Source organism: Hoplias malabaricus, chromosome 1 (genome assembly GCF_029633855.1).
Source record: "Hoplias malabaricus isolate fHopMal1 chromosome 1, fHopMal1.hap1, whole genome shotgun sequence".
Taxonomy (NCBI): domain Eukaryota; kingdom Metazoa; phylum Chordata; class Actinopteri; order Characiformes; family Erythrinidae; genus Hoplias; species Hoplias malabaricus.
This window is the reverse complement of record NC_089800.1, coordinates 4,706,929-4,730,604: the sequence shown is the minus strand read 5'-3', so window position 1 is coordinate 4,730,604 and position 23,676 is coordinate 4,706,929. Positions and strand designations below refer to the sequence as shown.

Sequence of the window (23,676 nt, the reverse complement as noted above, 5' to 3'; positions counted from 1 at the left end):
GTATTGGATCTATTTGGAGTGTATTATCATTATCACCTGATGGTGAATAAGCTACAGAATTAGCCACATAACACCAGTGAAAAATGCTGAGTACAGAACATTTCTGGCTGATGGACATTTGGCGGCACATTTGCATCAAACTATTGCTTTAACACATACAGGGGTTGGACAATGAAAGTGAAACACCTGGTTTTAGACCACAGTAATTTATTAGTGTGGTGTAGGGCCTCCTTTTGCGGCCGATACAGCGTCAGTTCGTCTTGGGAATGACATACACAAGTCCCGCACAGTGGTCAGAGGGATTTGAAGACATTCTTCTTGCAGGATAGTGGCCAGGTCTCTACGTGATGCTGGTGGAGGAACACGTTTCCTGACTCGCTCCTCCAAAACACCCCAAAGTGTCTCAATAATATTTAGATCTGGTGACTGTGCAGGCCATGGGAGATGTTCAACTTCACTTTCATGTTCATCAAACCAATCTTTCACCAGTCTTGCTGTGTGTGTTGGTGCATTGTCGTCCTGATACACGGCACCGCCTTCAGGACACAGTGTTTGAACCATTGGATGCACATGGTCTTACTGGTGCAATGTGCAGTTAATGAAGATTGTCCACCAGGCTGCTCCAATTTAGCCATGAAACCTCCCACACTACAATGACAGGTGTTTCAGTTTCATTGTCTAAACCCTGTAGTTTGATATCTTTGTTATATATTATTATATTATATATAAAATCTGTTTATTTGGTTTCGGGCCACCCATAGCCTGAGGGATGAGAAGCGTGCATGGTACTGGGGACTGGTAGGATATTTGGGACAGTGCTGTCTCTTTCAACACCCATGGCTTATCTCCTGTCCCTGGGTGCTAGGATGGCTGCCCTCTGCTGTGTGTGTGTATGTGTGTGTGTGTGTGTGTGTGTTCACTACTACTACTACTACTGATTGTTTACATGCAGAGGCTATATAATACTGTACATTCTACAATGACAACAAAAGCATGTTTATCATATAAATAATCATTTTATCATATAAATTCTCATGCAGACACCAAATAGGTCGACGTTGTAATGGGAGAATTTGATGATCTGCCATAATATGAGTCTAATGCTATAGTCAAGGACTCCTGTCATGTTTCTGAGTGTTTTCAAGATAAAGTGACCGTTTTCCATTAATTATTTATTAACCTAATGTCTCTGGGTGTGTGAAAGGTTGTTAGAGTTTTCTGATAATGGATACTCCATTGATTAAATGTGGTTGTTGTGGTTAGAGTCTCGCTGCAGTTGTGGTTATAGACTTAAATCCCTCAGGACTTTCACACAGACGCGTACTGGAACACTGTTTACAGTCTGGCAAGTCAAATCAAATTATTTATATTGTTAAGCAGACCATTTTGCTTAATAAATCAACCTATACCAAAAGGTAAATATATTTAGAAGGAATAGAAATAACCATATAATATTCATATAATGTCAGATGGAGAAATGTTAGCGATAACAACTAGATTTAAGTTGATTTCACTTGCTTTGACATTATTTATTAGCAGTGAACTGGTCATTCATCCAAAGACTCTTTGAAAAACGCCCAAGGTAAGAGCTGCTGAGCTGTGAAGAGCACTTAATGGCTCAAAGGAATGCTTCACACCACAGGCTAATGAGGCTAAGCATCAGTTAAAGCTAGTAAAGATCAGGCAGCATGATGCTAACTGGCCCCATAGCTGCTACTCAATGTTAGCAGTGGTAGCATTTTCTTTTAACACTGTGGTGGTCAGAAAAACGCTTTAAATAATCATGAGCCTGTCCAACAGTCTGTTAGCGTGGCCTCTGTAGATGCTAGTTCACGCTAGTCTATAAATTAGCATAAGTTGTAAACAAGGACACAACAAGAACGTTAGAATAAGCATATTTAGAATATTTATGTCAGAAGTACTCAAAGGCAAATCAAATATAAATCATATTTATAATATACAAATTGTACAGAATACATTACCATATAGTGCAGTCCAAAAATAACTGGATGGCAATTCTTTTTGTTGCTGTGGCTCTGTACTCCAGCATATTGGGTTTTGGGGAGGTGGGACATATATAAATGGCCAATATCAGGTATAGTTTAATGTTTTTACATCAATGATGAATTAACCATATAGGGATTGGTCCACTTGGATAGATTACCATAAAAATATACCTATAAAAACACATACATTCATAATCCGTGACTGTGAGCTACAGACTTTTACAGACTCTGGGTATTTCCCTGGTGATGCCCTCACAACCATGTAATGCAGCCATTTTCCTTCTGATTTGTTTTTAGCTTAATCTCAGTAAGCGAAATAACATTCACTGACTTTCAGAGTGACCGACTAGTAACTTAATTACATTCCAGTTTTTGACATGAATATATTCAGCATTTTGTTTTTAGGTCTTTGCCAATGCCAAAAACTCATTCATTCATTCATTCATTTATTGTCTGTAACTGCGAATCCTTTGAAGGGTGGCAGTGTGTCTGGAGCCCACCTGGAATCACTGGGCACAAGGTGGGAACACACCCTGGAGGGAGCACCAGTCCTACGCAGGGCAACACACACTCAAACATTCACACCTATGAAAACTTGAGTCGCTAATCCACTTACCAATGTGTTTTTTTATTTTTTTAAATTTTTTTTTGGAAGGTGGAAACCAGAGCACCCGAAGGAAACCCACACAGACACAGGGAGAACACAGCAAACTCCTCACAGACAGTCAACCAGAGCAGGGCTTATACCCAGAACCCCAAGTCCCTGTAGCTGTGACGGCAACTCTAATTATTTTGTCGAATGTTCAATGCTACAGTGGCTATTTGCTATTGCTAAGCTAACCAGATTTTTCTGGCTAAAGATTGTTGCTTGGTTTGTAATTTTATTTGATTGTTTGTAACAGCAGCAGTTTGTGTTTTTAACTGTTTTAATTCAAATCCAAAATTAGCTGGAGCACAGAGCCAAAACGACCCAAACTGTTTCACTGTCCAGTTACTTACAAACAGCCCTGCATTGGATTTAGCCAAACCAACAGCTGATAATGTTTTACAAATGGCTGCGACGGATGACAATCAAAGAAGCGTTCGCCAAAAAGGCAGCAGGGATTTGAAATGTTTTCAGACATACTTCACCAGTGGAACATGAAAACAAATAACACAAACCAAAAAAAAACAAAGAAAACCTTTCAGTACACAGCTTGTCCAGTGGTTCTGCCACTTGGAAAGAGAGCAGACATGTAATGAAACGAAGGAACTGTGTTATTACCAGTAATAAGCTCACTCTCTCCACCAGCAGAGCTTCTGACACATGAAAAGGTTACGTAAATGGAGCAGAGCAAGTGTTGGCTGTGTTTGAGAAAGGAGGGGATGTTCTAGAAATAGGGGCCAAGGGCTCCATTAGCCGCGGCTGCTGTGGTAAAGGTTTCTGGGGCTTATTTAGCAGACGAAGCAGCTTCTGCTTCACACCATTGTTCATTGCCCTTGTTTTTCTGTTTTATCTGCCCAGAATGCCATGTCTTCTGTAATCGCCCGAGGTCAAGCTGCTGCCTCTGTGGCCCACTGACAGGCTCTGATGACCTGACATGGAGATAGCAGCTGTCCCTTACTACCACAGCCTTTGGATACATTTCACCGCTGTCATGATAAAACCTCATAAAAGTATGTAAAGTAGTCCAGGTTTTGGACCATTTCTTGTTGAAATATTACTTACTATGTGGATTTATTTGTTATGTTTGGGGACAACTTGGTTTGCAGGTATGGAAATATATGCCAAATGATCTGGCCGTTGTCGTTCCCAAACACACTGAACACACTGAAGCTCTTTTGACCCAGAGGTGGTTTAAGAAGCAGTTTTCAGACGCTAAAGAGTGTTGACATCACAGCACGAGGAACCAACATGTGTCCTTTAGCACTGTCTCCAGGTAGGGATTTTATTCACTGTTTCATCCAGAATGGTTTGTTTTGTAAGATATTTTGAACTGATAAACAACATGTTCTCATTGAATTAGGTATGTTCTGAAACTACAGATGTCCCCAAACATTTCACAGTGTAAACTGAGAAAGTGCCGGAGGTAATGTTTGTTATGAATTTTGCACGTATCGCGATCAACACACAGCTCACAGGAACTATTCATCGCTGCCAACTAACCCTGCCATACTCGTCGTGTTTGACGTCCAGCATCTACAAAGCAACAGCGCAAAAAACACCCTCCATAAGGGTTCTGAGCTTTTACACAGAAGCTTGTTTACCAATAAGGTGTCTCTTCTGAGAGCTAAACTGTATGACACACATAGAGCTGAACCCACACTCGCAGGAGATACACGTACTTACACACACACAATGACAGCAGCGGAAAACACAACGCATAATTAATCACCTGCCAGGAGAACGCAACAATCATAAGCAACAGAAGAGAAGAAGATTATACCAGCACTTCTTAATTCATCAGTGTAAAGACAGCTGAAAGCGAACAGACAGTAAGATGAATACCAGTTCGGAATGGTTCTCCTTTTTTCGTTCATTAAAGAAGAACACTGTAGTCGTTATCACGAAGAAACGTTAACTGCCATCACGGTACAAAGAAAAGTGACCCATGTCTCATCCATTCTGACATAGCACACGGCAACTAGGAGCCATTAAAATGATGAGCAGCTTTGAACTGACATGCGCTGCTGTTCCGATGTTTGGAATCTGTTGGCACAATTATATAAAACAAGTCTGGTTGCAGATTCAGTGCTGGGCTGACATCAGCAGAAAATGATCTGATATCAAAGAAAGAATCTAAAACCTATCCTGAAACAGCACACTCACACACTGTGATATTGTTCGTTGTGTATTTCTTCATCCGTGGTTAGGAAAATGAGAAGTCAGAGCACGACACCCTACATTTAGATGCTTACACTAAGTAATGCACTTCAATCATGTATCGATACATATTGATCAAAAGTATTGGATCAGTGTTTATATCAGCAATACTTAAGGTATCTGTGATATATAGAGGTATTGTGGCATTTATAATGCAGGCATATGTACACAATTTTTTCTTCTGTGCTTATCCCTTATATATACTCATTAATTTATTCATTCATTGTCTGTAACGGCTAATCCAGTTCAGGCTCACGGTTAAATATAAATATCCAAAAAAAAAAATCAGAATGATTCCAAATTCTCGAACATCTGTGTACGTTCCAGCCACCAGAAAGCTCAAATGTGTCCTAGAAAAGTAACATGAATTTGATATGTATTTTTGTGAACCAGACTGAGATGGACTGCTTGGTCACTGTTCGTTGTGAGGTCCAGGGGGTTACCACCAAAATGGGCACATTGGGCCAAAGGTGACCAAAACACCCCCTGGATGGAGTGCAAAAGCTGTTATATGGGACCTCTTTGGTTATAAGAGGTCTGAAGAAACGGGCACTTGTGGCCTTGCTGGAGGGGATCTATGTGACCACACACCGGAAGTAGGCCAGACCTAGACGAATCGCTGTGGATAAACAGCACTGGCCCACACTCCATTTTATCTGTTATACCATTCCCTCTGCCACACTAAATAACACATAGATAAAACATTAGCTTCTTGGCCTCTTTCCTGGGCACGGATTAAGCCTAGTCTTGGCCTAATCGACAGCGTCACTGGTGATTCTCCGTGGAAAATCCTTTTTGATTCCAGGGCTTAATCTTTGTCCGGGAAGCCAGCCCATAAGGTACAGTCAGCATCATGTGAACGCTAAACATCTCCTCCCTCAGCTGTCTTTGATCGTAATCCGTACAGCTGCAACTACGCAACACTGGGGAGGACCTTCTGGAAAGACCACAGCGCCACCTTAAAGTACCCCATGACTCTTCTTACTTGATGTCTTTGAAATGCTAACACAGATAGAAATCCTCACTCTGAGCCTTCTTTCATCTGTCACTGGTCAAAGGTTTGGACACGGCCATTCGTGAAAGCTTTTATTTACTTTTATGATTTCCTTTCAGAGTAGTCTCTTTTTGCCTTGCTTTGGCTTGGTGAGCCATGAACGAATCAATAGCCATATCGTAGATCATCTACTTATTTGTGAGGGTACAAATCAATGACATCTTAAAATTTCATAAAAATGAATCAGACTGATTATCGTTCTGGCACTTAGGCCTAAGCTTTAGGTGGCACACATCTGGTATGTCCAAACCTTTGACCGGTCTTGTACATCCCACAACACCATCAGATTATGCAATGAATTATGAATTGAGATCAGCTCCCATTTCTAATTAGCAATGGATGAGAGGTCATGACATTCAGCTAATAGGTGTATCCAAATCCTCAAATGAATACCCTTGACACAGGCCAGGCCAAAAAAGGTCAGACCAGTTCGTTTTCAGAGCGTGCAAATGGATTCGACTCTGGGTGTCCTGCTGCTTGTAGGGTAACACTTGTTTCGGGTAGAGTAGATTAGGACCTCATTTGTCTGGCATGTTCTTGAGTCATGCTCCAACTTCTATTCAGATTTATTTTTTTATTTTTATTTTTTTGGTTTCAGTGGACCGAAAGGACTGGAGGATTTTTGACATTCATTACCTCGGCGAGTGAGGAATAAGATAAAAAATAAACAGTCTACTGCAGAGTCAGCACAGATTGTCTCTGGATTCTCTGGCTTGAGGTTGGGAACGTGCTCCGAAAGCTGACAGCCCGAACGCAGACACCTATTTTCAACGCTATTCCCATGTAATTCTGCTCAGTGTGCATTTAATACTCGATGCTTGGTGGGAGCGTGACCGAACATATTCATAAATGTAAACAGAAGGACACAACAACATCTTCTTTACTCTACAACAGATTGCCTTTCGCAACAATCGCCACCTCCTCCTCGTGTTATTTAAGCTCACTCGGTGCACCCACTGCTTACACAGCACAGTCTATTTTCAACTGAATGGGGGTTCGGGATAATGGACAGCACAAGAGTCAGTATATTTCATCAGCCCCGAGCCTCCCTTGGATTATTAGGGTACATCCATATAATTGTCCTATCCAGTGCTTTTACTGATAATAATCTCTGGCACTGCTTGCAAAACCTGGGCCAGGGCAAGTGGGAGAGGTCTATTATTATCCCACTGTTGTGGTCAGCATGGGCTTGAAGAGGCCACAGGAGCAAATGTGATGTTTTTAATGTGATGTATCCCCTGTTCAGATGCTGAAATGTTCACACTGTCCTGTCCTATGCAAGCAGAGGCAAGGCAAATCTTACAGGTATTCCTAAATGTCCGATTCGGCCAATCCTTCCGATTCCTCGACCGACTGTGGGTACTGTTGTAGGTTTTCCTGCTCTGTCCTGTCCTCTCCAGGTAGGTCCACCATCTTCATCTCTCTATTTAGATCACTCCCCCCCTCTTCATTTCCCATCTCTTCCTTTTTAACCTCAGCAGATGAATCTGGCCCCTTCATGCCCTCTGACCCTTCATGTTTTTCCTCCACATCTCTCTCTTCCCTGTCTATTTTGGTCTCTAACTCTCTGCTGACCTCACGGTTCCTCTCAATCCCTTCCTCACTCTCTTCCCCTGCTTTCACATCCTCATTCTCTCTGACTCTGCCCTCATTTTTCCCTTTCTTTTTGCTGTCCTTGTCGGCTACGTCCATCCCTGCACCATCCTGGACCTTCGGTGGCTCGTCCAGTTCTTTCTCTGCGGCCGTGCCCTTCTTCTTCTTGTTTTTGGGAGCATCTTTGATGGAGTTCTTGGTTGACTTGTTCCTGGTTTTGAAGATGAGTTTCTGCAACACAAGGATGGATTTACAGAGCCTGTTTCATTTATGCAAATCAAGGACATTGCTAATGAGTTTTCATTCAGAACAAAGAAAGAGACGGGGTTTTTAACTGATGCCGGGGAAACCAACTGAGGAAAATACCCAGGGCCTGCATTTGCATCCTCAGGGACACAAGGCAATTCACAAGACAGTACAAAAAATTATAGAGAAAAATCAACAACAAACAGATTTGAAAAGAACACAGATCCATTTGCGGAGAAATAATTAATGATCTTTGCAGTTTAGAGGCTCTAGACAATATTGTTCATATTGAAAAAAGGTGCGGACACATGTGAGATGATTTGAAATCGTCTAAAATATCTGTAGCTATAACACCCATACCTCCTGACCCAGTGACCTGATATTTTCTGGTTAAATGATCATCTAGAGCTTTCAAAGACTTCTGAGAAGTGTTCGTACCTCTGTAAATCAGGACTTTCTTTCTTTGGCCATATTTCAGTCAGAAGATCTGGGGTCATTTGTGGCGAAACTTAAATCTACAGATCATTTTGAAGGATTTCAAGGGCTTCTCAGGAGAGTTCACACCTTGTAAATTTACATTCAACATCCAAAGGCTTGTGGACACATAATAATCAAGTATTTCTTCTGAAATGAAGAGTATTAAAGCTATTCCTGGAAAGCTTTAGACCAGATGTTGGAACATTGCTGTGAAGATTTGGTGCCATTCAGCCATGATGGCATAAGGAAGGTCAGATACTTTTTACATCACAAACTCTACTCCAACGCACTGGAAACTGCTCTGCAGCCCAAAGCTACTTTTCTTGCTGACAGTTAGCATTGGGCAAAATGACTGTAGAGGCCACTAATTTTAAGGGGTGTCAACAAATGTTTGTACATATAGCATACATCAGAAGCAGAGATCTGAATGTTTGGCCAGCACTCTGAAATTGACTGTAAATGAAATGCTAACTGGTGCTTTGTAAACTTTAATCAGTTATTAGATACATTAGCCTCATAGTTCCAGTACAGAACTAAAGATGCACATTTCAGACACCAAATATATCTTAGCTGATCTACTCGAAATGGTAGGAATTATGTAAATTTAATTTTACCACAATTTCTTCAAGCTTTGTGGAAACCAACTGAGAAATAAAGGCTACGTGACATTACTGAACAGAGGAGCCCCATTACCTTGGTTTGTTTCCCCTTGAGGGGCAGTGACGGTCTCTGGAGGAACACGATCTGCTTGGTGGACAGGCTTCCATCACTGGGGAAAAGAGAGAAACGAGGGAGATGAAGAAGGAAGCATTAGTTAGGGTTCAGAAATTTACATACTTGTGGGTCGTTAGCGATATTTCTAATGGCTTCCTCTTTCATGGTAGTCCGGAGGCCATTTCGATTAGTTACAGTCTGCTAAACTCTCAGTAACCACTTTCCCCAAAGCACTGTCGCTTATTATGCTGAAGAAAGGGTTCATATTATGCTCTCTCAGCTATCTTTTGATGATCCTCGCGCTGGAATACTTTGGGGTGGCTCAACCAGTACCAGAAAATAAAATCTCTATTGTAACAATGACAGCACTGTGCTGCCAAGTAGCTTCTGAGTTTTATTTCTTTGACTCCGCAGGCTTTTTAATACAGTACACATTACAAAGGTTTGAGACAATTAAAGCCATCACAGCCATCGTTTGAAATGGCATTGCTGGACATCCTTAGAGGTAAGTTTCTTTTAGCCTAGCCATAAATGGTTTTGGCGTTACAAAGGATTGCCTGTTATTGTTACTATGGTTAAACAAATTAACAACAAACTCTTACTGAGATCTAAATCATTTCATTCATTGTCTGTAAGTGGGTCTGGAGCCTACCCAGCAGGAACACACCCTGGAGGGGGCGCCAGTAATTCACAGGGCGACACACATTCACACCTATGGACACTTTTGCGTCACCAATCCTCTTCCACCATGTGTTTTTGGACCATGAGAGGAAACCCATACGGACACAGGGAGAACACACCACACAGACAGTCACCCAGAGCAGGACTCGAACCCACAATCTCCAGGTCCCTGGAGCTCTGTGACTGCGACACTAACCTGCTTTTTTTTTTTAATCTAGTCTTGGCCTTGACAGTGGCTTTTAAATTTCAGAATATTCCAGCTAACACTGAGTGGGAATTTATTCCTCCAGGATTTCCATACCACGGTAACGTAAAGGGAAGCTAACAAGTAGATACATAAAGAAAAACACAATGTCTCACTGGGTGGGATCTCCGCAGTGGCAACATAAAAACACTCTCTCTCATAATGAGATAGTAGGAAAGATAAGCTGGGTTTGAACGGTAGGCTCTTGAGTTTTGAGTTTCTGGAACACTTCAATATAAAAAGGCCTCAAGAGCAGAGAGCAAGAGTATATACTCTCTCTCTCTCTCTCTCTCTCTCTCTCTCTCTCTCTTACTTCAAATAAGGTTTGTAATCCTCCAAGGACTTGGAGTTGTGTTTCTAAACATTCTTCATCTCTCTCACACTCCCTCTCCCCCTTCTCTGCCTCTCCCGTTCTTATAAGCTCCCCGCTCTCTCCTTCACTCTAACTCTATCTCTATGTCTCTCGACCACCCTGCTGCTGAATCTGAACCAGAAAAGCACTTAGAGAGTCTCTAACGTGGCAGAGCTCAAAACAAATCCGGCTCCTGACTTCTCCGCACCAGCACGCAGAGCCTCAGCTTCGATTCCACTACGATCCGCCGACATCAAATGAGCTTTAGATCACCGGCACAAGCTGACAATCAACGGCAAATGCCTCGTTTACCCCCTGCTTCGCCCCTTCGCCCGTTCCCTCTCTCCTGACAGAGCCGGATATTTAAGCACAGTTCTCTTCCTGCTCAGAAAATCAGGAGGGGATAAGAAAAAAATAGAACAGGACATTAAGGAAAGAGAAGCCAAGATTCACCCCGTCAAAGACCCCACTTCCTGGAAACGTGCATTTCTCTCCGTTTTGTAAAATAAAAGGCTTTGATGTGCTATGCAAATCATTTTAACAAAGACTCATAAAAGAAAACTCAATATGATCCTGATGCTGAATGTAGTTCTGGATTACAACTCCTTCTCAAGATATCGGATTTGATTGGAGCTGTGCCAATTCAGAGGACCTAGTTCCAGTGCTCCACAGCTCAGCGCTGGGTGGTTTGTCAACTCTTGCCATTGGACAAGGTGTTACATTATATACTGTGTCCAAAACATATTGTAGTCTAATTTCAGAACTTTGGAAAATGCCAAAGTGCATAATAATATACACAATCCTTTAGGGGCGGCACAGTGGCACAGCAGGCAAGTGTCGCAGTCACACAGCTCCAGGGACCTGGAGGTTGTGGGTTCGATTCCCACTCCGGGTGACTGTCTGTGAGGAGTGTGGTGTGTTCTCCCTGTGTCTGAGTGGGTTTCCTCCGGGTGACTGTCTGTGAGGAGTGTGGTGTGTTCTCCGTGTCTGCGTGGGTTTCCTCCGGGTGACTGTCTGTGAGGAGTGTGGTGTGTTCTCCCGGTGTCTGCGTGGGTTTCCTCCGGGTGACTGTCTGTGAGGAGTGTAGTGTGTTCTCCCTGTGTCTGCGTGGGTTTCCTCCGGGTGACTGTCTGTGAGGAGTGTGGTGTGTTCTCCCTGTATCTGCGTGGGTTTCCTCCGGGTGCTCCGGTTTCCTCCCACAGTCCAAAAAACGCACGTTGGTAGCTGGATTGGCGACTCAAAAGTGTCCGTAGGTGTGTGAGTGAATGTGTGAGTGTGTGTGTTGCCCTGTGAAACACTGGCGCCCCCTCCAGGGTGTATTCCCGCCTTGTGCCCAATGATTCCAGGTAGGCTCTGGACCCACCGCGACCCTGAACTGGATAAGGGTTACAGACAATGAGTGAATGAATGAATGAACAATCCTTTAGTTTAGTTTCAGACGTCTGGTTCCATTTACCACCACTGTGAACAATTTTGCCTTGACAATTTCTCAAGAATGGGGAATTCCGATGTTTACATCTTAACCAGTTAATTATGCATAAAGAAGACATAATAGTGTGCTACCTGAAGCAATTCTGAAAGCAGTAATTAATTGACGAGTCTAGTCTTATTGATGATGAGTCTGAAATGTAGACAGTCCTTAAGACAAACTAGAGTGCATTGAAATCTTAAGCTGATATGAAACGGTCAATTATACTCTCTTTTTCGCTCCTTAATTACCAAAGCAGGGCTTTAATAAGGAGTGCGCAGTTTCCTCTTAACTCTGAAACGTGACGGCTCTCTCTCTCTCGAATCTGGGACAGCTTTGATTAATTAGTCGTATTGGACGGCTATGTGTTGTGGCATTTTGTGAAAGTTTAAAACGGGCCTATAATTAATCAGAGGAGACCGCGGGAGGAGGGGAAGTCTGGCGGTGTTCGGGTGGGTGGCGGTTGTTTGGGGATCAGGTGCTGAGGTGACAGATGGAGATTATAATGCTAACGTCTACACCTAGCGTTGCCCCGAGCTTTTAGACGCCGTTATAGCAATCATCAATTTGCTCCATTGACGTTCCATTACACTGAACAAACAGGTCATAATAACCCCCAACCACCCCCCTTTTCCCACCCCACCACACATTGCACCTGACAGAATTAGACATCTACTACATCCCCCAAGCCCTTGGACACTATGCTAAATCTATACTTAAGTAAAATGCTGCTACAACTGGATTGAGTAAGTAAATATAAATGTGGGTAAAATGAATAAAGTAATCTACGTAAGTGTGTGTCAAAGTACTTGAGAAGGCACGAATCGTATCTAGACTGATGTAAACATACCACGTATAGTGCATGTACTTGAGTAAACGTACTACACATTAGTTACTACACGCCACTGCCCTATGGCTTACAGAATCACTGTCTATTCTCTGGCACAATGAACCCCACTATAACTCTCTGGAGCCTGGGCCTGATATCAATCACTTTACTTTAAATGAATGTATTATGTGCTACGTTCTTACGACCCCACAGGCTTCCAGCTGAATACACTGCTGCCAAAAGTACTGAGACTCCTGACACCTGCTCACAGTGTAAATCTCACTGCTGCTGAATGAACTCATACAGCGTTCATTCCTCTTCCATTTGCTCCATGCCGAGTTACGCCGGGAAGAAATGCGAGGTGACAGATTTCCTTTGAGCGCGCATAAATCCGAGAATCAACGTCTGAGGCGAGTCTAATACAAACCTCAGAGCTTTTCACTCCTCATCTGTCTCCAGCCACACCTCCGTACTCTGAATATGAAGTACGAGTGAAGACATTCCATGTGACGTCTTAATTCATCCAACAAATTAGTTTTAACATAAAAGGAGATGTCCAATCCTGCCAAATCTCATTTTCACAATGTGGATAAACACCTGTACTACTCTCAACAAAGTCAAAGGCAAAAGCTATATGTTACATGACTGGATGACCTATCTATCTGCCTGCCTACCAACCGACCTCATGCCCTGTAGGCTCTCTGCCTTCTGTATGGGTAGTAGTTTGCAGATTCCTGGAGTTGTTGAACACTAATGAGTTAACTACATTGCAATAGAGGTTCCCCCTGTCCTTACAACAGCTCCCACTTCCAAACAAAAATAGACTAAGAAAATGTTTTTGCTCTTCTCTCCAACACTCTCACTCTCTCACTCTCTCTGGGACTCCACTAGATTTCAGCTGTCACATTTTGGAAAAACGTTACATGTCTCATAATTGTAGTATAGGCCAATTGTAAACAATATATTCTCGACAATTACTTAACTGTAGCGCACAAGGAATTGGTCTTCAACTGAAGACTCTAAGACGATGTCAGTGATCCCAATCCAAACTCACATCAAAATTCCTTTTGATCATTTGTCATCATCATTCAGCAGAAGACTCCCTATTACAATGGAACCTCTACTTACGAACTTGATCCGTTCCCTGACCCGGTTCATAAGTAGAAAAGTTCGTTTCTCGAGTCAATTTTCCCCATTTAAAATAATGGAAACGCATTTAATGCGTTCCAGCCCCCACCCCGAAAGTCACCCTTTTTACACTGATATATGTTTACAACACTCTCAAATTAGTAAAATACATGTAGCGTTACTAAAAATAAAAGAGAAATACAGTGGAAACAGTAATAAAAAAGAAATAATAAAGTTGTAAGTGGTTACACATCGCTACCTTGAAGACGTGACGACTGGCTGGAGGAGTAACACAGGCACTGGCTGTATGACGGGAGGTGGGGGGTGGGTGGAATAACGGAGAGTAGGTGGTGAATGTGGGGAGACGAAGCGTAGATACGGCTTAACTTAGCACGAATTTCGATGTCTGCTATTTACACTAATGCTAAATTGCTAAAGCTACAATTTGCTAATCTTAAAAGCTCACTCAAGTCTGGGCGCTGGGAGACTCGCCTATTGGGGTCAGGGCCATTTCCAGCCGTCGGCTCGGCGGAGGCTCGGGTTCGTTTCTAGAGTCGTGGTTCGTTGGTGGAGGCAAAAAATGTTCAAATGCCCGGTTCATATCTTGGAAAGTTCGTTAGTAGAGGTTCCACTGTATATGCTTTGTGAGAGGAAGTGCCACATTTCTTCTGCGCCAGGGATGACCCTTGACAAGATGTTTGTTACAGTTACTTAGGGGTCTCTGTAACTGGTCTGCCCAAGAAATTTCCCCATTATATATATATCTCCTAGACATTTAACCTTAAAATAACAGAAAATGTACTATATTATTTCATACGGAATATTTATAGCTATTTTACATTTACAGTTACGTAAACTCCTACAGACACGGTAGAATATCTTTTCTTCTGACAAAAGTCATCCTCACTCTTTCAGCACGTTGCCATTCTCACACACTCATCTGCATGTGATTTTCCACCTTATGACACATCGTGGTACTTCACTTTCTTCGTGTCGTGTGAGGTTTCAAGAACGACTTGTGCATTCTGAGAAATGTGTTGAGGGGCTTTGGCACAGGCTGTTGTGTGTCTTTTTTCCATAAAGCGTGAAAAGATAATAGTTGATGCTATATGTGCTTCAGGTGTGAAAATGTTTGCAGGAAAACTGAATGTGAACCGTTAATTGTGGTTCTGTTATCTTCCTGGATATGCTTCTCTATATCCACCACAAATGAAACACTTACATTGTAAGTATCAGCATTTGCATAACCAGAAACCAACTGTTCTCTACCAGGAATAACTTCTCACAGCTGCTGGGAGTCAGACGGAAATTTATAAAATATTATTCCAAGTAGACCTTAAGCCCAAAATTCTTTTTAATACCTTCAACAAATTCTTTCACTCCCCTGCTGCTATTCCTTGCAGCGCTGCTGAAAATATGTAATGGCTTCCTTTGATTTCTGAAAGGCAAAGTTAACCATATTTACCAGCATTCTTTCTTTGCCATCTCACATAACCTCACATATTTATACAGAAGCTGCCCTCACTGCTGACCTCGCAGCCAAATCTAACTCATCTTCCATGTCTCTGCTTTAAAAAAGCTGGCCTTGATGCTGCTATACTTGAGCACTACCGATCAATCATTAATCTTCTTTTTATAGCTAAACATTTGGAAAGGGCTGTAGCCTCTCAAACACAATCATTCTGATCACGTAACGACCTATTTCAACCTTTTCAATCTTGTTTTCATACCAAGCACCGCACTGAAATATCCCTCTTACGTGGTCCTGACAATCTCCTTCTTTCAACTGATACAGATGCCCCACGTAGCCTCCTCCGAATGTGCTGCAGTTGATATAGAGCGAATCACCACACACTCCTTTCCTCTCTTGTTTGCTTTATTTCCTACATTACCAATAGATTTCAGTCTGCTGCTTTGGAAAACCTAAATTGCTTGTTGATTCTGTTCCACAAGGTGGTCCTCAGGGATCAGTCCTAGGATCCCCCCCTCTTTATAATCTACATGCTGTGCTTTGGTGATATAATTCTCTGCCATGGTCTGATACTCAATTAAATTAAAAACACCACTAATTGTCTGCTCCCTGTTCTAATATCTTGGATTGGAATGGAGCAGTTCTAACGTCTTGAAGGTGAAACTTGCTAAAGATTTCACTCTAAATCCACAGACATCAGACTCTCAAACTGTACAGTAAACATCAGTGGAGTGACTGTTAAACTGTTGTCTGAACTCCCCTTTTTGAAAACCACATTAGGTCTGAGAAGGAGGGTGTATTTCTATCACCGCAGTGTGGAGTACCTTCTGTGCTTCTTTGCATAACTGATACAGAAACTCTGACCCATGCTAAAACTCCTCGTGTGTACATACAGAAGTCTTACAAAGTTTTAGCTCCAATTAATTCAGCTGAGCTTTTTCAGCCCTACACCCTCCTCGCATCCTGAGTTCTTCTGGCCCTGGACTATTAGCCATAAAGAAATTTATACTAGCCACTGTTGGGAGGCAGAACCTTTATTGTCTTAGCCCCCCAAGCTTTCCCAGTAAACAAGGAACGTCCCTGGACGTTCAAAATAAGTCTAAAAGTAGTCTGTCCGTCAAGAACATATTTTAAACGTCAATGGACGTCCAAAATCCATCTTAATAAGTTAGTTAGGTGGTGACCAATCGATAACATCAGTGGACGTCCTAAACGCGTTTTATACAAGTAATTTATTTCGGGACCAATTAATAACGTCAATGGACGTCCAAAATACGTCTAATATTCGTCTTTTCAATGTCTGTGTTTGGACGTCTTTTCAACTTTCATTTTCAACCTTAAGAGAACGTTGATTATAAGGCAGTCATTGCGATATTTCAATGTTGAATCAACGGCTAAATGTTTACTGGGTTGGTACTCTTTACGTCTACTTCTTCAACTCCTTCCAACTTCCTCCTACAAATCCCTGAATTAAAAAAAATATTAATATTTTTAATTACCCTGTTATCAGATCAATCAAAGCACTGTTGACTTTCTATGACTGTGTTGAGCTGCTAGGGAGCAATGAGGATTAAACAAGGAGAGACCCTACTGCTTTTGGGAACATTATACTACTCTCCAACAATGATGCTTGGGCTGAGAGAAAAGAGGACACCCAAGTGTTTTAAGGGTGTATTGTATAATACTGTTGCTGTCCAAAGAAAAACACGCATTTCAATGTTAATTTTTAGTTTACTACATTGTCCTTCATATTGTGTAAAAAAAATGAATGATGAATAAAACTACTTAGTATAACATTCACTCCTTAGAATAAACCCTTTACCCTTGTCTTCCACTGGAAGTTAAGAAGGTTTTTTCCTTCTCTTTTAAAGCTACTATTTTGAGGTACGTGTTTCTTTGGACATTGATGATATCCTAAGTAGTTAATGTTAAAATTGCGCAAGGATTTCCTACCTGTTAGTCTTGACGATTGGTGTGGGCAGTACACAGGTCAGCTTCCATCCGAATGACGCCAGAGACTGCAGGAGAGGGATGTAATCCGTCTTCACCTGTATGCCCTGTAAATAACACACACAAAACAAGTTCAAAAACATGGGATAAAACGAGCCGTTCAGATTCTGCTCCAGGGACTTCAGAATTACTCCGCCCCTTGTCTGAGCCGCTCCAATCACTGTGCTGCACCTGTGTTTATGTGAGAGTGCAAAATGAGATTAAACTCAGCAAAACAAACACAACAAGTGCTGAGAAAATGAGAACGGAGTATAAAGGGAACTGAGGGAAAACGGCTAAAAAGCAGAGCTTCTGCTCCTCGCTCCTCACTGCTGTGCACTCAGGGTCGGGGTGAACAGCGAGCGGCTCATTATCATTTAAAGGAACAGGTGCTGAAAACAGCCATTTGAACAGTCCTGTTTAGACAGGGGGAGAACGCTGCTGTGGGGTTTGATCCTTGTGTGTTTTGATCAAAGTAGGCCACAGATGTTTCATTACGGCTCTGAACTTGAGAAAAGAAGGAGACTATGTTCTCTTTAATCCAAATGTGACAACAGCTTCGTTTCTATGGGGTTCATAAAGACAGATGTTAATATAAAATATGTATTGTACGGCAGCTTCTTAAGCAGAGTTGGAGTCATATTCAGAGCGTCTGTTTAATGACTTGTTTTGAGTGTTTTCAGCGCTGTGTGGGTTTCTCTGTGAGTAAGCTATTGTGTTCATTTTGATAAGACAGGAAAAGCAGTGCGGTTTAACTGCACCTGCCCACAGGAAACCATGTCGCGTGTCAGCCTAGTGTTCACTCTCAGGCTGAGGGTGCCAACACTTTTGCACCACCAGATTTGCATGTTTGCACTGACAGGTCTGATTCTCCTGCAGAAACTGTAACTGTACTAGTCTCAAATGAATTAGTCCACTAGTCACTAGTATATATTACGTGTACAATAAAAAAAGCAAGCATAGTTTCAGATTACTTGTTATGAACTTATCAGTGATATAATAAACATAGTTATTATTATATATATATATATATATATATGCTTGGCTTATAGTGACAACTATATTTGGTATATACATGTACTTAATCTTTTGATTGAGATACACTAGAAAAGTATAGTTAAGTATTATTTCCTTATATATACATTTCAAGTACATTTGGCTTGTAGTTTTGGGTGGAATTGCTGAGAATAAATGGTACAGGGAACTGTACGCCGATGAACATTCATTCATTATCTGTAACCCTTATTGAGTTCAGGGTCGCGGTGGGTCCAGAGCCTACCTGGAATCACTGGGCGCAAGGTGGGAATACACCCTGGAGGGGGCGCCAGTCCTTCACAGGGAAACACAGACACATTCACTAACACACTCACACCTACGGACACTTTTGAGTCGCCAATCCACCTACCAACGTGTGTTATTTATGGACTGTGGGAGGAAACCGGAGCACCCGGAGGAAACCCACGCAGACACAGGGAGAACACACCACACTCCTCACAGTCACCCGGAGGAAACCCACGCAAACACAGGGAGAACACACCACACTCCTCACAGACAGTCACCCAGAGGAAACCCATGCAGACACAGGGAGAACACACCACACTCCTCACAGACAGTCACGCGGAGGAAACGCACGCAGACACAGGGAGAACACACCACACTCCTCACAGACAGTCACCCGGAGGAAACCCATGCAGACACAGGGAGAACACACCACACTCCTCACAGACAGTCACGCGGAGGAAACCCACACAGATACAGAGAGAACACACCACACTCCCCACAGACAGTCACCCGGAGGAAACCCACGCAGACGCAGGGAAAACACACCACACTTCTCACAGACAGTCACCCGGAGGAAACCCACACAGACACAAGGAGAACACACCACACTCCTCACAGACAGTCACCCGGAGGAAACCCACGCAGACGCAGGGAGAACACACCACACTTCTCACAGACAGTCACCCAAAACGGGAATTGAACCCACAACCTCCTGTGTGACTGTGACACTACCTGCTGCGCCACCATGCCGCCCGCCGATGAACATTCAGCTGATTTTATTGACAATCAGTATACATACGTATAAACATAAATATAACATGATTTCACAACCAAAATATAGGTGAACTACTAAAGACCATACCTACTAAAACAGTGTCATTTGTGTGTTGAGAACGCTACTTGTTATTGTATGTTCACTGTGCTGTTTCGCTGCATTCAAATCTCTTATTTACCCACATTTTCTGTTAAGAAATAACTTTATAAACACTGCTTTTTCTAACTTTCTGGATTCTGTGGTTAAATATTCATGTTAAGTTTAGAGTTAGGGTTTTTTGTAGGGTTAGGTTTAAGTTTAAGTTTATGGTTAATGTTAGGCAAAGGTTCAAAGCTGCTTTTTCACTTGGGGTTGCCAGATATTTACATCTCTTCCTACCCCATTGATGAATACCGGGAATGACCTTTTAGTAACAAATAAAAACGTTACCATGGTACAAGGTTTATTTATGAAATTTTAAGAAACTATATTCATATTATAATCCATTACAATTACAGTTGGGATAGAGGTATATTATTAGTCGGAGTACAAAATAAAACGTTGGTGTATACTAGTAGTGTACTCAAAATGTACTACTCTCACACTTAAAGCATACATAAAAAATTTAATTAATTAATTAAAAAAAGTATATACAGGGGGTCCTCGACTTACGACGTTGATCCATTCCTACGTCGCGTCGTAACATAAGTCGGAACATACGTACATACGTACTATATGTAAATAACATACTGTAAGCACTTATCCTATCCTAACACCTATCCTCCTCGGTCCCGAGCTGCGTAACCGTGTATTCTTCCGCCGCGCCGCGCACACCAAACACGAAGTTCACGTTACGACGTTTACAACGCAAAAGTCGAAACAAGGCTTTATACAGTAAATGGGAGATGTGTCGTAACCACGAAACATCGTAACTCGGGACTGACGTAACCCGAGGACCTCCTGTATATTTATATTAAAATAGTACATTTACAAACATTCTACACGTTCATTGATATTAGTATACTTTCTATTTCTTTAGTATTTCTATACTTTTTTTACTTAAGTTTACTTAATTTCTATAGTATTTTTGACTTAATTTTACCTAATTACTTAATTAATTGATACAGATCTAATCATCCAACATCACTACCCCTCTTTACTAATGTTTACATATCCATCAAATCTTCAGAGGAATGTTCCAATCTGCAGTGTATAGCCTCCCTAGAAGAGCAGTAGCTGTATAACAATTTTGTAATATGAAGCTGAACTCTGGGTTCCACCGAGCAACCATCACAACATCTTATCTCATCCCCTGCGCCTGAAGTGAAGAGCATAGTTGTGGGCAGTGTGGTAAACGTCTGAGATGGACTTCAGAGGCTTTAGGGCCCTTGCTGAAGCGAGCCTGGTTATTTACATTGGCCCGAGCTGTGGCGCTCGCCCAGAGGGAGTGTAGATAAGGCGAGGGAGGGTTTGTGTTGGACCTGGGCCCAGTGGTGCGCTGTGTGTTAAAATAGCCAGACGCATGAGCCGAGGAGTACGGGGGGGTGCCTGTTTTACATGCCCTTTCATCACTCTTTCACCGGGGCAGACAATAAAGCGGAGCAGAGGCAAGTCCAGGATGGAGTCTCTCATCCTACTAGACAAAATGCATTTCTCAGAGGCACTGAATATACAATGTATGCCCAAAGGTTTGTACCCACTGTAATGCTCTGGAGCAGTTGCACATGAGGTCAATATCAAGCATTGACTAAAAGGGTATAGAGCCCCGAAGCCATTTTTTGCCTAAATTGTTGGTCGCGGTGGGTCCAGAGCCTACCTCACAGACAGTCACTCGGAGGAAACCCACGTAGACACGGGGAGAACACACCACACTCCTCACAGACAGTCACCCGGAGGAAACCCACGCAGACACAGAGAGAACACATCACACTCCTCACAGTCACCCAGAGGAAACCCACGCAGACAAAGAGAGAACACACCACACTCCTCACAGACAGTCACCCGGAGGAAACCCACGCAGACACAGGGAGAACACACCACACTCCTCACAGACAGTCACCAGGAGGAAACCCACGCAGACACAGAGAGAACACATCACACTCCTCACAGACAGTCACTCGGAGGAAACCCACGCAGACACAGAGAGAACACATCACACTCCTCACAGACAGTCACTCGGAGGAAACCCACGCAGACACAGAGAGAACACACCACACTCCTCACAGACAGTCACCCGGAGGAAACCCACGCAGACACAGAGAGAACACATCACACTCCTCACAGACAGTCACTCGGAGGAAACCCACGCAGACACAGAGAGAACACACCACACTCCTCACACACAGTCACCCGGAGGAAACCCACGCAGACACAGGGAGAACACATCACACTCCTCACAGACAGTCACCCGGAGGAAACCCACGCAGACACAGGGAGAACACACCACACTCCTCACAGACAGTCACCCGGAGGAAACCCACGCAGACACAGAGAGAACACATCACACTCCTCACAGACAGTCACCAGGAGGAAACCCACGCAGACACAGGGAGAACACACCACGCTCCTCACAGACAGTCACCAGGAGGAAACCCACGCAGACACAGGGAGACCACACCACACTCCTCACAGACAGTCACCCGGAGCGGGAATCGAACCCACAACTTACAGGCCCCTGGAGCTGTGTGGCTGCGACACTACCTGCGGCGCCACCATGCCGCACTAAAGTACTTTACAGGTCAACTTAATAAAAATACAATTACAGTAGAGCTACTGAGGGGGTGGGGTACAGTATGGCAGGAAGATGATATACATAATGCATGTCACCTGTAAAAACTCCACTATAAAGGTGATTTCTCATTTTCATTTGTTTAATAAGACGTTGCGGTTTTGAATTATTGTACACCACTGCAGCAGTGACTGTACTCTCTTGATTTTCCATTCCTCATTGAGCAGATGTTGACCACAGCACCAATGTTGACAAGACCAGCTTTCATTTGGCTGGTGGTCTATTCTCAGCTGTGTTGCTGGGGTTTTGGCTTCAGTGTCAATGTCAGGTTGAGACGGTCCACAACCCAAAAATATCCAACCAGGAGCAGCTCTGTTGTCAGAAACTTCCCACAGTTGGAGAGCTAGAGGATGGTCAGGAGTAACAGTGCCTCTCTAGTAAGTTAGTGGCCACTGAACACCAGGACCTTGACTTCCTCCTCAATGATATGTCCAGAGGCGCCAGGATAATAAAGCTTGACCCCTAGCGACGACGTTACTCTGGGAAACCAGATAAGAGGAATTCTACTTATTCGGTGGAGTAACTAGACTTACAGTATTTTTGGGGCCAAGCACCTCTGACCTCAATTAGACCTCATTTTTTTTCTCTGAATTGAAAAAAAAAATCTCCCCCACTCTTGGTTCGGCACGGTACATCCGGATGAAAACTGTGCTTTGAAAATGTGGGTCACGTGTTTTTCCCTCACCTCCGCAGGAGTCAGAGAGGAAAGAACTGCCAAAGGACATGTTTTAATGATCTTTCTGCCACTTTCTGATATCACACTGGTCCTGCGTCTTTCACACGACCTTCAAACTTTGCTTTTCTGTCTGTTCCATGAGGTCCGGGCCCAAATTAGAGAGGGACTGACTCTTAATCAGCTTTCTCACACTCGTCTCACACGCGACATGTTGAGGTATGTTTAAAGCCAGCGCCCCTTCTGTGACACTCGGCTTCAAAGAGTCTTTATTGGCGTCCTGATGGCCCAACTTAGCCCCTAATCTAATCTCAGATCTAACTGGGTTTTCCAGGACTGATAAGGGGCTATTGCATTGCCTACTGCAACACACGGTGTTATATAGCCGTGACAAACTATATGCTGCTAACAATGTTAGCGCAGTAACCGTTCCCCGTCTGGACGGCCATTAATGCAATATTTCTCTGAAAAAATCAAGTTTAAACAATTATTCCCTTTACTCTGGTCAGGTGGGATATGTTTGGCTTCAGAAGTGAGCTTCTTTAGTTTTGTCCTGTGAGCTTTGAGGCTAAAATGGCGAGATAGGAACCTGTACTTAGCTACATGTATTCGAAATTCGAACCTATTGTAAAGGATCTAGTCAGGTGCCTTCTCATTGGCTATTCAGTCAACATCGTGGTTCTACTTGTGTGCAGCAGTTTCATCATTCATTCATTCATTCATTATCTGTAACCCTTATCCAGTTCAGGGTCGCGGTGGGTCCAGAGCCTACCTGGAATCATTGGGCGCAAGGCAGGAATACACCCTGGAGGGGGCGCCAGTCCTTCACAGGGCAACACATTCACTCACACACTCACACCTACGGACACTTTTGAGTTGCCTATCCACCTGCAACGTGTGTTTTTGGACTGTGGGAGGAAACCGGAGCACCCGGAGGAAACCCACGCGAACACAGAGAGAACACACCACACTCCTCACAGACAGTCACCCAGAGGAAACCCATGCAGACACGGGGAGAACACACCACACTCCTCACAAACAGTCACCCGGAGGAAACCCACGCAG

General features: G+C 43.1%; 1 protein-coding gene across 2 annotated transcripts in view; it reads right to left on the bottom strand.

Annotated features, from left to right (window-relative positions):
• Positions 1–1,933: 1,933 nt before the first annotated feature.
• The window catches only part of LOC136666474 (raftlin-like), a 100,706-nt gene continuing 78,963 nt past the window's right edge, over positions 1,934–23,676 (bottom strand). For both annotated transcript variants that reach the window (XM_066644663.1, XM_066644672.1), the window contains exons 8-10: positions 17,080–17,183; positions 8,933–9,008; positions 1,934–7,747 (exon numbers count right to left, since the gene is read on the bottom strand). In XM_066644663.1, the coding sequence (XP_066500760.1) occupies positions 7,235–7,747; positions 8,933–9,008; positions 17,080–17,183 (693 nt within the window). In that variant the 3' untranslated portion in view covers positions 1,934–7,234. The remainder of the gene's footprint in view (positions 7,748–8,932; positions 9,009–17,079; positions 17,184–23,676) is intronic.